This window comes from Calidris pugnax, unplaced genomic scaffold (genome assembly GCF_001431845.1).
Source record: "Calidris pugnax isolate Ruff unplaced genomic scaffold, ASM143184v1 scaffold14, whole genome shotgun sequence".
NCBI classification, from domain to species: Eukaryota; Metazoa; Chordata; class Aves; order Charadriiformes; family Scolopacidae; genus Calidris; species Calidris pugnax.
Window position 1 is genome coordinate 5,346,597 of NW_015090793.1, and position 16,113 is coordinate 5,362,709.

Sequence of the window (16,113 nt, forward strand, 5' to 3'; positions counted from 1 at the left end):
TTAAAGTTACTTGTACAATTCAAAGGGCTTTATCACCATTACACTGCTACGATAATGCTAAGGGAAAGGAGAAGCCATCAGCTTTATGCTAAACAAAACATTGGAAGATATAGCAAATAAACTCACCTTTGCAGATTCTATATATCAAATTTGATCTTGAGCACCAAATAAATGTATGTAAAAAATACATGCTGCTCTGCTTAAACTGTGGGTCAAGTTTGCAGCTGATCACTGAGATTATCACAGCCAGACAATCCTGCAAGAAAGTGTCTTGGCTGACAGCAAATTCTGTTTCCTCCATTAAGTCTGTAGGTCAGAATGATTTGAAATATTGTTCTCAAAGAGGTCAAGCAAGAGGAAAAGCTCTGCAGAAGTCTAAGGACAACACTGAATGTCTTATTCCAAGGCTCCCATCACTGCACTCACATTCACAAAGAATGCATGCTTTCTGGTAGGCAGAGGAAGAAACTTTCTGAAATGATGCCAAAGTCACCTTTTGAATTTAAACTTGTCTTCACAGAAGATTTAAATATTGAAAACTCAATGGATCGCTATCCTCTTCCTTACACAGTACTAGAAAGCAGCTATGGCAAGACCTGTCTGAAACAGGTAAGAACTATCTCCTAGAGCCACAAGAGGGCTTGTGTCTTGTCAAAGTAAGCCCTGGTGAGAATGGTCTTTAATAAGGGATGAGAGAAAACCTGAGGCATGTCAATGGTACTGAGCTGCACTGAGTATTGCATTACCTTCTTGGCAATTGTGGCTGCCATTTGGTTTTTAATTTCAATCAAGACCTAAAAAAAACCCCACATAAAAAAAAATAAAGGAGTGATTTTGATTGAAAGATCTACATAAAACTTATTTCTGAGAGAAGAAAAAAAACCAAACACCTTCAAAGTGTTGTCCTAGAGTCTGTACAGGATTTCATCTGTTTTTCAGTTAAACAAATGTGGTCCATCAAAACCTGTAAGACATACAGTTATTGTCTTGGATGTATGGTTGTCTTGCACAGCTCCGGACAGGAAAGAGAAGAAAAATGTCTGGTGGTGATGGCAGCTACCTGGGGAACAGACAGCAGTATCTGCAGTCTGCTAATAACTGAGAAGGTACCTGCTGACTAGTGCTTGCTCAAAGCCATGTTTTAGCACAGAGAAGTCCCCCCAAAAGCCAGGCCACAAGGATACTTCAAGGTCTCCTAAGTACCCTCTGTGTTTCTCTACAATTAACAAACAAGGCTTGGTAATTAGACAGCCTTAACTGAAAAAAATACTTATTTCAGACAACCCTAGCTTTGGTGGTGGTCCCAATCTCCTCTTCTCTCCAGCTATAGTGACTATCAATGAGAGGGTTTTATGATCACTCACAAGTCCATAGTAAGGACTTGGAATTTACAATCCTCTCTTCTTGCAGAATAGCTCTTGAAGGAGAGCTCTTGACGAGGGGTCTACAAAAGAAGGATCTAAAGAATCTAATTTACGAGTAAAGAATGCTCAGCAACATGAAACAATGCAAAATGTCCAGTGGTGCCTGAAGGAGCTATTTGAATGCTGAAGTGTTTCCTCAGATACTGAGCCATCTTTCTTGAGAAGTTCTAGGTCTCCTAGGTAGCATGCCAGAGAGACCTCTCCAGCGTCAATAACTTTTTATAACAGCAAGTCAAGAGGGAAGCAGGGATAGGAATATGGGTTCAGCACTGAGCAACCCCACAGCATCAGTATCCTCAGTTTCAGCTCGGGAGCATGTATTGTTTGGCAATCTAGAAGCATGAGCATGAGAAATGATCACTGTTTGCTGTAGCAAATACCAATCAGTTTCTACTGCTGATTCTCCACGTTGCTTTCCTGTGCAGACAACAGGGGTGGAACAGATCCTGACAGCCTCTGCCAAAGAAGCATCTCCACTCTTTGCCAAACCTAGTCTCTGAAGGTACGTTTGAAGATCTGGAGGAAAGAGAGGTCTAGGAAATCCAGGACCTCAGATACAATCTGCTGATACTCTTGGGTGTCTACAGCAAGGAGCCTCCAAGACAATTGGCACTGGTATTCTCCTGACCACGCAAACAAAGCGTGTAAGAGCTCTGGCATTGGGACCATGTTCCAAGGACCATGTTCCAAGGAAGACCTTTCAAAGCGATTTCCACATTATGCTCCAAAACAGACAGGCAGGGTTCAAATGAAGCAAACCAAGGGAAAGAAAATGTTCCTTCTCATCAAGGATGCCGAGCAGAAATGACCGTGTGCACTGGGGACCAGCAGGAAACAAAGCAAAACGTCCAGACATAATCAGGCAAGATATTAGGCAAGTCTCAAATGTATTGGCTGTCTACCTATCTAAGATCAATTTAATTCACTGTTCAATTAAAAGTTCCTTGATTGATTGTCTACACTCACCCAGTAAGGCTCAGTTCAGGAATGTGTGTGAATAATTAATGAAACAGGAGTTGAATACAAAGAGTGATCTGTTTGCCAAAAATGTGTTACCTCCACAAAACCATAAAAACAATTCTTTTCTGACTACCTTACAGTAAATGGGTCTCCAGTACCATCAGTTTCTGAAATTTATGGCTTTCAACTACTGCTGTTTCTGGCTTGACTGTGCTTTTTTAGCTATGTATAGATCTGAATAGATCTCCATAACCCATATCTTTATGAAAAATAATTAACAATGGTCTGGAAATAAATAATATTAATGTTAGAGATGGCACAAAAACCTTCAGAGTTTGGGGACTGGGAATCGGGCAACCCAGATCTTCTGCTAAACTAGGCTCATTCAAATACAGCCAAATGCATTCAGGAATTAACGAGGCTCACCCTTGAAGTAAAGTGAAGAAAAGAACCACAAAAATGGCCTGGAGCCTGGGCAAAGCATCTGCTATGATAACAAGTCTGCATAATGAGTTAAGATGCATTACATAATGCGCACAGCCTAAAGCTCAAACTTCTTTGTAGATGCTGCCCATTCAGATTTTAAATAGCCATGGCATAATTTTAGAAAGATTAAAGGCTTTTCCAAAACTGTTATCTCCTGAATTAGCAACCTCACCAAGTTTTAATGCACTTCTATTAAACAATTCATATCTTGGTTAATTCATGTTACCAATTCTTACTCTTTCTTTATGTGTAAACCTTCTGTGCCAAATTATTTAATCAAGATTTAACAATTAAAGAATACCAAAGATTGTATGATCATGGTACCAAACTACCTTGAGGCAAAAAGTAAAAAATACTGAAAGGGTCTCCAATATAGTGAAAAGAAAGATAAATAGAAGTAACATCTGAAAGTTTAATTCACTATATTCACATTAGAAACAAGACACTGGTTTAAGCAAGAGATTAATCACTTGAACAGATCCCTGCAGGGAAGAGTGAATTCTCCATCTTCCGAATATATCAGATCTGGTCTGGATATCTAGTAAAAAATTTCCATGAGTCAACAAATCATAGAGACAATGAAGTGGATGACAATGTGGGGCTCCTCCGCTGAAGGGAAGCATGCCACAGAACCCCCTCCATAACATTTCTGGGCTCCACACCAGAGTCACCAAATTCAAACACATGGATGGTATTTAACAAAAAGTCAACTAGATGGCATGATGGTTTTATTATGGTCTATTAACCTACGAAAGTAACTCTTTCATGTCCATTTTCAGTATGATAGAAATGGTAAAACAGATGAAGTCTGAAGCACATTCACAGTCTGGATAATTATGTTCTGTCATTACTCTAACAATGAAAATAAAGACTATAAATTTATCCATAGGGTGAAAAAGCACTGTTTTCAATTAGATAAAAAGTCATTTATAGTGGTGTCAGGAATTTTTATTTTAAAAGTTTAAGCTGCAGTACAAGACTCCACCACATTCCATTATATTATCTGACCATAATAGAATAATTCTATCATTGTCAGATGGTTTATGGACATTGCAGTATAATACAAGCTTTGTTGAAGCCCAAAAGCAGTTAGAACAATACTAAACAAATAGCAGGCACCTATTAAAGAGAAATAGGGATTCCAAATGTTTTTCTCATCTGCAAATTGCAACAAAAGTTCATTTTATCCCATGTTAATTGTATTATCACTAACTAGCTAAATTTGAGTTTTGTAAGAAGGTCCCACACTCAAAGAATTTCAAATAAAATGCAAATAATCCCAGTTTCAATTACTTTTAGCTTGAAAATATGTATATATTGATTGAAGTATAAATCTTGACATTTTTCTCTATCATGAAAGCTAAACATTAAATTCAATATTATTTTTTTTTAGTTGTAATTCATATAGCTGAATATCCTCCTGCTATGAGAAATACAAAACTGACACTCAAAAGCTGTGTTTGAGAGTTTAAGGGAATAACAGTAAGATTTTCAGAAGTTTAAAAATTGACATAAAAAAAAACAAAGTACTGTTTGAGGGTGGTTTTTTCCACTATGCATTGTTGCCATAACATTACGATTTTTATTACTGAAGAAAAAAATCCCATAGCATAAGCTTACTTTGCACATTTGATTGATATGTGTATAGTCTGCTTCACAAAAAAATAAAGAATATCCAGTTGTAAAATATACAGCTGTAAAATGCATCTATATTTTACATATAGATATGTGTGCATATTTTTGAAAACAGGTTTCAAAATACTTGTTTTGCAAGTACAAATATTGAGAGGGTAACTGAGGACCTGAAACGTTATTTCAATTTCAAATTCCAGTGTTGTCTTCAGTTCCTCTTTTGAATCTTTAGATCAACTGTGTACTGTTTAGAGGCAATGGCACTTATGAAAAAGCCAAGATGGACCCAAATTTTTTATGCTAATTCTTTTCTCTCTTGTTAGCTATTTCAAAGTGTTTTTCAAATACAGGATGAGACTCTAATTGCTTAAGCTGAAAATTGCTTCGCAGTTCATTATTTTCCATTAGTAACTCTAACAGAATTATCTTCCTTGTCTTACCATGGCAGCTCTAAGTGATTTTAACCCATCTGATATCATTAGAAGGCGCTGGATTTACTTCTGGCCAAGAAAGGGTTCCCTACTCTTCTCTCTGTCGTCAGACTAAACTAAACAGGTCAAAGCTGTACAAGCTTTTTAAAACCCCCTATGACTATTGGAATAACGCTGTTCCTCCTTCCGGATACGTGCCCCATTAATATCACAAGTGCCTTCTAATTTTTAATCTGATTGCAATGCTCACCTGAAATGTTATAGTAATCTCTCAAGTGGTATCTACTGCTTAACTTTTTCTTTTTTTAAACACATTAGAACTGTATTTTGACTTATGAATATGTACTTATCTTGCCATTAAATGATACGCACAATATTATATTGCACAAAATTCTCTCACAGTAAAGACTGTGAGAGCGTGGCTGCATTCATAAGTTAGGGAGCAACGTATTATGGAGGTCCTACCACGCTGACAGCTGACCTACCCTTTCCTCCAGCTCCCAAACCCTGTTGCCCAGCCACCCTTTGCAGGCACCAGCAGCTCTGCAGCCTGACCTGCTGCAAGGACAAAGCACCATTACTTGCCATACAGACGTGTGGCCAGCTGAAAGCCAGCCTGTGCCATTAAAGGCCAGATTTAAATTATCTGCAGTTTCTAAATTGGCCAAGTAAAGTTAAAATATTTTTTACTAAAACAGGTTAGGTGATTACCTTGGACAAAGTAAAACAAATCACTGAACCTGAAGCTGGCTAAAATGCATTATAGCCTAAATTTTCCAGATCCATGGAAATAATTCAGATAGAGTGGCTTAAGTCCAGTTTAGCTGTGAAAGCAAGCATCTACATGAGAGTGGGACTCCACGTGCAAGCAGTAAGCACAACAGAGATGCATTTGTGGTTGATCAGCCTGTGATGGCTTGTCTACACTCTGCAGTGAAACCTGGCGTGGTGACCTCTGTCCTCCCCTACCAGTCATCTACAGGACAAAATCTGTGCTGTCCTGGAGTTGTTCCTAAGCTGAAGAAAACTTACATCTGGTATTTTTAAAAAGTCTCATGCTATCAAATAGTCTAGTGAATAAACTATACCTCATGCTCGTGGTAAAGTGACCTTCTAATTAAATTCTGTTAAATAATATTATTGGAAATCAAATTACAAATTGGGGGGAAAAGTTATTGCATCAGAAACATGATCTTGCAGATCCTAAAATCAAGAGAGACTGCGTATCAGGGATATACTGAACTACTATACAATGAACTACGATGAAAAAAATTGTTGCTTGTGAACAAAAAGGTCAATGCAGTTCAAGAATTATACACCATAATATATATTTGATTGCATAAAAAAAAAAGCTTTAGAAAATAATCTGCTATTCAAGGACTATTTGCTTAAATGGTTGAATGAATTTACCCTCATTTTATTCATCCAAGAGCAGGCTTGGAAACAATAATCCAAACTTGTTCAGTTGGTTCTTCTTGCAGCTCAACACCTTCTCAGATGCATGACTGACAGATAATTTTACTGTTACAGCTAAAGCCTCACAGACCCATGATAAGGATCTCTAAGATCAACTTTTTTTTCCTGCCAGAAAACTGTAATCAACTCCTATTTCACACCACTCTGGATGAAAAATGAGACCAGTAAAGTCTAAAACTTGTATCAAGTGTACAAGCCTGCCTTTTGTTAAAGTGCTGCTTTCCTGAGAACTCCAATCTTATCAAAAAAAGGAAACACATGTCTGCATTCTCAAACTAGCATTTACTTTCAAAAGGGGATATTCTCAATTGTATTTGAAATGTTGCAATGTACTTTCAAACCGCACGAGTAGCATTTCAGTGTCCACAGAAATATAGTTTGCGTCTTTTCAGCATTTTAATAATAGCTGAAGCCAGAGAAATTTCAAACTCATACCAAAAGCACAACTAGAGCAAGCCAAAAATCTCATCTAAGCAGTATGTTATATCTCTGATTACACTGCAGAACTCTCTTGAACATGCCTATACTCCTGTTACAAACACTTTACCTCATGTGAGCAGTGACATGCACGCTGAGTTTTGGCAGCGTTATACAACATTTGCCCAGTCTTCCAAGTACTCCTTTCCACTCTCACACAAAGGAACAAAGAAAATGCCCTAATTCAGCAAAGAGGCTGAGATTGGGGAGCAGATCTCATTTTTGATTTACAGAAAAGATACCACAGCTGTTAGAAAAAAATGTGTTAGGGGTGTCCCCTTAACCTAGCAGATCCAGTTTATTCTGTGAAATACAAGAAAGGGGAGAAACCAGATACTACCTCAGCTTGTAAGAAAGTAGGCTTGACGAGCTCTCTGAATGTTCATCTTCAAAGCACTCTTCCCTTCCTTCATATGTAAACTGGTTATATGGCAAATACAGAGGTGTAGACTTAGCTGAGGGAGACTGCGAGGCCTCCGTCTGTGATGTAGAAGGACCTGGTTGCTGATTTTCATGCATTTTCACATCGCTGTGGTCTGTCACTTTGGATAGGATCCTATCAATGGTTTTGTAGTAAGGCCAGTCAGGTGCAACAGTTTCACTGTCAGTCATGCATTTTAATTTCCTGTAAGAAAAGGCATACAACATTAAAGCTTGTTTTCCTATAAGAGTACTTTTAATACAGATCTTCTATCACAAAACATTTGTTCTGGTCACATTTAGGAGTCAAACCGAGTACTTCTAATGAGAATAAAATTAGACACTTTTTTCTTTTAATCTCCAGTGAAGCCTTTCAGTTTCTTTTCCTGGTTTTGACCTGTGATTAAAAGTTGCAAGTAAACCTCAAATGGAATTCAATACAAATAAAGAGCATTACAACCTTTAATGGGAACAGTACTATGTTGGTTGCAGAATAATTTTTCTTCCCCTTACAGCGGGCCAGGCTAACCAATCTGACAGTAGCCCCTGGCAACTAGAGTAGGCAACACACCACAGCCTTTACCAAACTATGGGCAGCCCTGTCCTTCCATGCTTTGAAGAATGAATATTTATTTTCCATGGTGAATACAAATGACTATAAATATAATTCATATTCTTTTCCTAATATTGCCTAAAAGCTCTGAATTGCTGAGGTAAACGTCTGAGTAACAACCATGAGATGTAGATGTCTCTTCATCTGTTACTGAATAAAGATCAGTGTAGGAAGAAGTATAGAATTTCATTTATTTACACAAAAAAAAAGCGCCTAATGAAAACAGACAATAATGCATTATAAACAGCATGCATAAGAAACCTACAGTGTAAGGACTACCAGCCATGACCTTGTCTTTCACATGCATCTTATCATGAAAAAAAAGCGCCTAATGAAAACAGATAATAATGCATTATAAACAGCATGCATAAAAAACTTACAGTGAAAGGACTACCAGCCGTGACCTTGTCTTTCACATGCATCTTATCATGAGATCTATTATTCAGTCCTAACACAAAGTTCACTGATACCCCACTTGGTAACTGTTGTTATTTTATTTATTTTTACTGATAAATGTAATCTATTATTCAGGCCTAACACAAAGTTCACTGACACCCCACTTGGTAACTGTTATTTTATTTATTTTTACTGATAAATGTAAAGCTGAGGTGTATAGATGAATCACACATCTCAAAGAAAGTCCAGAGCTCAGTCAGAGTCCCAAACTTCTTTCCATTTGCCCTTCCCAGTTGGGATCTTACTACTCTCAGTGAAAATGAAACGAGGGAACACAAGAGGAAAGGCAAGACCAATGACAAATGCTCCATTTTCATAAACCGGATTTCATTCAAATTAACAAAAAGCTGAACCAATTGTGATTCTCGCAGCTAGCAAGAGGTTTCCATATTCAGAAAAAAAAAAGGATAAAAACTATTCCTGGACACCTGGCCCACCCTCTTTTCTTGAAACCTTTCAGGTTTTTCCTCCTTGGAATCCATCCTGCCCCCACCGGTCCTGCAAAGGATACAATTAAATAACATGTAAACATAATAAAAATGGGGCCAAACTTAAAAGTAAGAACTTGAAGTTCTTCCTTTTAAACAGCTCTCAGCCTAGGCTAAGGGGAAATCCACCAGTGAGGAAAGAAGGCAGAAAGATTTGCTTAGATTTTAAAGCCATTTAAGCATTCTTTTTTTTTTTTTCCCTCCTCATCCTTGCAAGGTCTGATGAGCTTTTCCAGCAATTTAGAAATGCGCACCATGGCTCTGCATAGCAAACCTCCACAGCCATCCATAGTTTTATGCACTCTATGCATTCAAAATTTTAATTTCATACATGTTTCACAACCTACTGCTGCAATTTCATAGTTAGAGAATATCTAGCACATCCTGCAAATACTGCATATCCATCCAGCACAGATACAAAACAGCTGAATACAGGGCTGACAGCAACCATCACTTGATACTGATTATTTTTAGTTCAATTGTTTAGGCTATTTGGAGGAAAAACATATCAATGAAACCACTAGAAGCTACTAGCCAAGTCAACATTCCATGTGTGTTTGCCCATGTTGAAACCCCCAATATATTCAAGCAACAGGGTTTAAAACATTACCATCCTCAGCTGCTCATTGCAACATGTTCACCATGGTCAGTCATCCCATCCCCATGGGTGAGGCAGCAAAAAGCCATGTGTGAGGACATCTCAACCATGCCAGTGCAAAGCCCAGCAGCAGCACTGAAGCTTCACGGGCATGGTTTGAGCCTGGAGGACTGCAAAACACTGGGCTAAAAAGGACAGGAAAAGCTGAGCAGTGGTATTCTGCTGAGTCTGCTCTGGGGAGTCTTCGCTAGGTCCTCATCAGCAGAACTGCTGCCCGGGCAGCCCGTCCCCACTCTGTATCAGTGCAGGGAATTCAACCATCCCAGGGGCAGGACTTTGCATTTGTCCTTGTTGAATTTCACAACGTCTCTGTCAGCCCATTCCTCAAGCCTGTCTAGGTTCCTCTGAACAGCAGACCTGCCCTCATATGTGCAGATGGCAGCCCCCCAGTTTAGTGTCACCTGCAAAATAGTGAGGGTGCACTCCACCATCTCTTCCTTCAGGTTGTTGATATGAAACAGGGCATGTCCCAGTGTAAACCTCTGCAGTCCTTAACTTGGAATGAGCCTCTAAGTAGACTACAAGCCATTGACCACTACTCTTTGAGACCAGAGAACCAGGCAGTTTTTCACCCAGCTGGTAGTCCATCCATTTGGAGTAAAACATCCCAGATTGGATAACAAGGATGTTCTTGGAGACCGTGTCAAAAGGGTTCCTGCTGTTAAACTACACAACATGCATCGCTCTGCCCTCATCCACAGAGCTAGTCATTTAATCACAGAAAGCAAGCAGGTCAGTTGGATATGATTCCCTCCCAGTAAATCCATTTTGGCTATTATTTCCAGTCACCACTTTCTCCTATATATGACTGGAAATTGCTTCCAAGATGCAAGGTCAGGTTGGACAGCATTTTGAGCAACCTGCTCTAGTTGAAGATGTCCCTGCTCATTGCAGGGGAGGTTGGACTAGATGCCCTTTAAAGCTCCCTGCCAACCCAAATCATTCGATGAAGTTTCAGGAGTAGGTATTTTGCCTGAATAGATCAATACCCCGGTGTTTATGTTCAACCTCCACTGCTTACCTAGACCCCATTTTTTTTTTATAAAAATATCATGATTTTGAAGGAAGAGCTGCTGTTTGTTATCTGCCCGCACAGCTGTAGAGTTGCAGCTATATTAGACCAGATATTTCTGTGGCTCAGAATGTATTCAGTGGATACTAATTCTTCCACTTCTGACTGCTTACCGTAGCTCTGGGCTAAAAAAAAGGATTACTACCAGGGGGTAAGCAAGAGAACTTTGTTAGCTTAAAAGCAGCACCAGCAGCAACCATCTACTTGTATGATGTCTGGCTCGTACATAAAGAAAAAAGGATGAAATAGATGGAGAGATGAGAAGATAAGGAGGAAGGGAGTGTCAGTCCTTCGCAGAAGAAGTACGAATGCTGCAGGTGGAGGTAAAGTGAGAACATTCACTGGAACAGTGGTGATGGTTTAGCTTTCTGGCAAAACCAAACCAAATAGCTAGCTTGGTAATATTAATATCAAGTTTTAGGATTCACTGATTTTTAAATATTTTCTTCTTCAACTGCCAGAACCCCAGAGAACCCAGCAAGACAGCTGAGAGTTTTTGCCTGCATCAAGGTAAGCATAACCCCAGCAGAACTGAAGTCTAATGCGACTAAAGTCAATCATTACTGTAACTCATCATAGCAAGTCTTAGTTGCATCCAAAATGGAAAGTTGGATTTTTTTTGTTTGCTTTCTTCTCTGTGGTTTTGGTTGGTTTGTTTGTTTTAATGAACAGTGAAGAAGTTAAAAGAAACAGGACAACAGTAAGGCTGGGATGCAATAGTCCAGAATTGAGAGAGGATGATGAGTCAAGCATTCAACACTGACACTGGGCAAATCACTGCCTGAGTGAGCAAGCCAGGCAGAAAAATTAGGTAAAAAGCAGGGGTAAAGTGAGAAAGCCAGCAGAGCTTGCAAAATAAATTCACACTGAGTTTATCTGGACCTGTTGCTGTTTCATGAGGCTCTATTAAAGTCCAGCTGAGAGCAGAGGCAACTGAGAACGCTCTCCAAAAACCCAGGGATCAAAGTCAAGTTTCCAGTGGACAAAATCTGAAAAACACTGTCAATTCAGTTAATCTAAAAGGTGGTTTCTTGTCTTATTGCAGAAAAGCAAAGAAATTAATGGGCTTTGAGATCCTACTGCCAAAAAGCTCCACTGAATGGACTGAGACACCAGTTGAGTAATTTGTGCAGCCGTTGACCTTTCTTCAGACTTTATTCTGTGCCTATTAATCCACCTTCTAAAATAAAATTATTATAGTATTATATTCTAGAGAGTTTTTTTAAATCATCATTATTTAGTCAGTAAAAAGCAAGCAATCTATAACTTGCTTTTTTTTTTTTACTTTTTGCTCAAAACACTATTGCTTTTTTATTATTATTACAGTATTTGATATTACTACTTGCCTTAAGGAATGGATACAAGATCCATCTCCTGGGGTTTCTGAGAAAAGCTTTCAAAATAAATAATAAATAGCAACTGTTCATGAACCAATCAATGGTGAGGAAAAGAAGATGTATGAAAGTACAGTACTAAGTTGTGTATCTGATATAAATAATTGAAATTAAAGAGGAAGCTAGTAAAATATTCAAATTTAAATTTCTCTTGTAATTTGGGTGCACTTATATTTTATCATTTGCTGTAGCAGAGGTCAAATATTCCAGTTGCTTAATGTCATAGAGTATAGCAACAGATTACACAAGCAACAACGTTTAATTGCTATCATGTACAAATGAAAATAAAAAATTAGACTAATTTTTCATTCAAATCATGAGATTGATTCAAATTTACCAATCATTAACATTAATTGACTGCAATTCAAATCAAAAAGCAACAGCTGCATCCTGTTTCCTAGGCTTTGGGGAGGGTGATGTTTTTGAAAATAATAAATTTGCATTCACACAGTTCTTATTTTTAAACATCAGAAGGAATGAGGCGAAACCGTGGACAAGTGAGCAAGTGTTACAAACCCTTTTTATAAGGCAGTGTGTATTGTGTCAGTGGAAATATTACAACAACAGTTATAGTGCACTGTTACACATTAAGACCAGCATCTTAGTGGTGACAGGACAGTGCTTTCCTTTAGAAGGACTAATTATAGGTTTATATGCGCTGAATGCCCCAAGTAGCCTACATAATAGAAAGAATTCAGCATGTATTCCAAGTGATGCTGAAGTGCAAGAGCTGGCATGCTAATCTCAGCAAAACTTTTGATGACCAGTGCATCAGAAAGCTTAACTTTGAATTCCCGCAGGCTTGACTCAGCCCTTCCTCCTTCCAAGACGGATAAATAGGGAGGTTCGTGCAGCTCACCACACAGGTATCTTTAAAACCAAACATTAAAAACCTGGTGGCTGATCTATCCACAGCTGATATTTCAGATTCTACTGCAATTTCTAAAAGCAGAAAATTTTATTCAAATGCACCTGTGAAAATTTTTTCCCTCCACTTATGGTGTTGTGCAGAATTTTCCATCCAGTCAATTTCCACAGTGGATTAAATGGTCCTTTAATATACTGAGACTCCAGTAAGAATTACTTCAGGTCATGGTATGTTTCTTCCCTGAATAGTTTCCTCCAAATGCACTTGGACTACAGTAATGCAGGGAAATACAGGAACCGCTCCCAGGTCAGCCCATCGTCCCGCTGCCTCGCTTCTGACAAAGGTCAGTGCTAAACACTTCAAGAATTGTTTTGATAGACATGTTTTGGGGGGATATTCGCCTGTAAAGACACTTGCTTACTTTTCCATTGACAGTTAGTAATATCCTGAAACCCCTTGTTTTTCATACCCCTACCTAATTTGAAGACAAACAATGTCTGTATTTTTAGTTAATAAATCTAATCTGCAGTAAAAATAATATTAAAAACAACCCTACTGCTCTCTTGGTGTCAATGATTTTCAGTGGTAATGAGTTCCACATGCTTATTATGCAGTGTAATACAAATTTATATGACTTTAACTAGTTTTACGTTTCTTGCCTTGCAATTCCAATAAATAACTTCTTGTATTATGGCAAAAGAAATATCTGGTTTATATTCTGCAAAATAGTACTGTATATTTTTATGCACCTCTAGAATTCCTTTATATTCCTTTGCCTTCTTTTCAAGCAAGTCACAAACTTTTCCATTTCTCTTAATAAAGCAAGCTTTCCACATCTCAGCCTAATTGTGTTTTCTAATCATCTCCTCATTCTCTTGTCACCTCCTTGAAATATAGGGCAGACAAAGAAACACATGAATTCAAGGAGGAAATAATGACATAAAATAGATTTATATAATGGCATTTTAACATCTAAATCATGTTTTCAGCTCAGCTGTGGAGGAATGGGATACAATCACCTTAAAACTGCTTTTGTGACGGATCCTCACATGCCGTGAACTTCACCTGAACTAACTTAATTTGGCAGCAGAAAATTGCATTTAGGATCCAAACATACCCAGAACCCGGGTGAACGCGTGGGCTGTGAGCCCCTTCTGCGCTCCGTGCCACCGTAAGCACCCACGGGGTTGCATTAACTGCAGCAACTGCACTAATTACTGGCTAAGAAACGCTCCTCCCCTACCTGTGTATATGTTTGGCTGACTTTGACACCTTCCTCACAATGAGTAATGGCTTTCACTGAGGAAAACAAACAAAACAATATTTACACAGGATTGCATCTTAAAATGCTATGGGATCCTTAAGACTGGAAGGCACCATTATAAACATATCCACTGCTTTCTATTTTAGATCCTTTAATGTTTCAGATCTTTAATATCTGATTCAAGAGTTGTCCCAAGATAAGACATGCCACTTTTAGCACTGACCTTGGTTAAAAGTACTGTTTTTTCTTTTGCAGGAAAAAATATTTGTATACATGCATGTACACACGTATAGCAATTTTTAGGACAGAAAATTTATTTTCCTTTAGGAAATTGTGGCACGTCACTAAATAATACTATTATCTGATTAAATATTCCAATACAGTTAATTTCTGACTATCAAGGACAGGCTACAGATCATAGCATCTTTCCAGCACTGTGAACAGTTGCTAAAAGAAGTAAAGGGTCCTGAAGTGGTGGGAAGAAATAACCACTGGAGTGCAGAACACCCCCTCATTCCGGCTGCTGGTGCTGCATCCTCCCATGTCATGCTTACTAACTCTACGTAATCATTACAAAATATTATCTCAAAATAGAGCATTTTCCCACTCCCAGGATCTTCTTTGTCAGTTTATGTCACAGTGCAGCGATGATGCCCAAAAATACAGCGAGGTAAAGCATCTTCCTCAAGTATCCTCCAGGCACCAAAACGTGGATTATAAAACTCAGCTGCCTCAGAGCAAAGCCAGCAGTCGGTGGCAACTCACATCATTTTCAGTTTCATCACAACGGTTCCTATCCTCACACAGCAACAAGAAGCACCCAGAGAACTAGAGACTGTTAAGTCAGTCACAGCTTTTATTTGTCCCCATTCTCTCTGCCACCTCGCCTTGAAAGCAAAGCACATGGGCGTGCTTTGGGTAAGAACAAACAAGAAGAAAGATGCATTTCATATTCAAGAGTACAAAATGAAACAGCACCGAGACAGTGCAAGGCAGTTTTCTAACTCTCCTAAATTAGCATCTTAATCAATAAGCAGGGAGCTGCAATGCACTGCAAACCAGAAAAGCAGCATGACAGCATGCAAGAGAAGCAATCTTGGAAGTTCACACAAACATAAAAAGAATTTTTAAAAAAAAGCACTGTGTTTCCATACACAGTGTATGTACGTGAGTGATTTTATTTCTTCCCTTCCCCCAATACAACTTTAAAGTAAAAACATTAATTAGAAAAAAAACGAGACTTCGTGATTGATGACAACACTGAAAATTTAGAACAAAGGGCTGACAGAAATAACCTATTCCACTTGGCAATTACGGCACTTAAATATCGTGCAGTGTTGCTAGACACCTGTAAAATCTCGGTGCCACAAGACGTATGTCTCAGCAGGGAGGACTGCAGATTTAGCAGACTAAGCAAGGGCCTGGTAGCCAACAACTCCCGACTTCTAAATCTGCATCCGAGTGTGAATTTCTGGGTGATGCTGGGCAAAAATTTATCGTACTTCCAGCTTTCTCATTTACCATCTGAGTGCAGAACATTGCAAGGATTACAGCAGGGTTAGGACAACATTTTAGAGACGTTAGCATTTGCTGCAAAACATCAAGTTTAATATTATGGGAAATTATGTTAAAGATTATGCTTGTGGATCATACAAATGAAGAAGAAGGACATTCAAAGTTAAGGGGTTTACGGGATTTTCCCTAGTTTTCTATTTGATGAGTAGTCTCTGCATTAAATACAGTAAGGGTGCCTTACAGAAAAGCGAGCAGTTTTAACATGGTTGCCTGCTGTAATAACCTTTTTTATTATTAATACAAGCTTTGAGGAGAGATTAAATAAAAGAGTCACATATTTGATTTTCTTGCATTACAAGCACATAGCTAAAATCACCACTCAGGATTTCCAGTACGAGGCAGTTTGTGCCTCACAGAGATAAGAATTTAAAAAAAAAAAAAAAAAAATATGCAAATATTTCTGTTAAGTTCACATTATT

General features: G+C 38.4%; 1 protein-coding gene across 4 annotated transcripts in view; it reads right to left on the reverse strand.

Moving 5' to 3' along the window:
* MSANTD1 (Myb/SANT-like DNA-binding domain containing 1) overlaps window positions 1–16,113 on the reverse strand; it is a 43,790-nt gene that overhangs the window by 3,266 nt on the left and 24,411 nt on the right. For all 4 annotated transcript variants that reach the window (XM_014966745.1, XM_014966748.1, XM_014966747.1 and 1 more), the window contains one exon: window positions 7,227–7,511. In XM_014966745.1, the coding sequence (XP_014822231.1) occupies window positions 7,227–7,511 (285 nt within the window). The remainder of the gene's footprint in view (window positions 1–7,226; window positions 7,512–16,113) is intronic.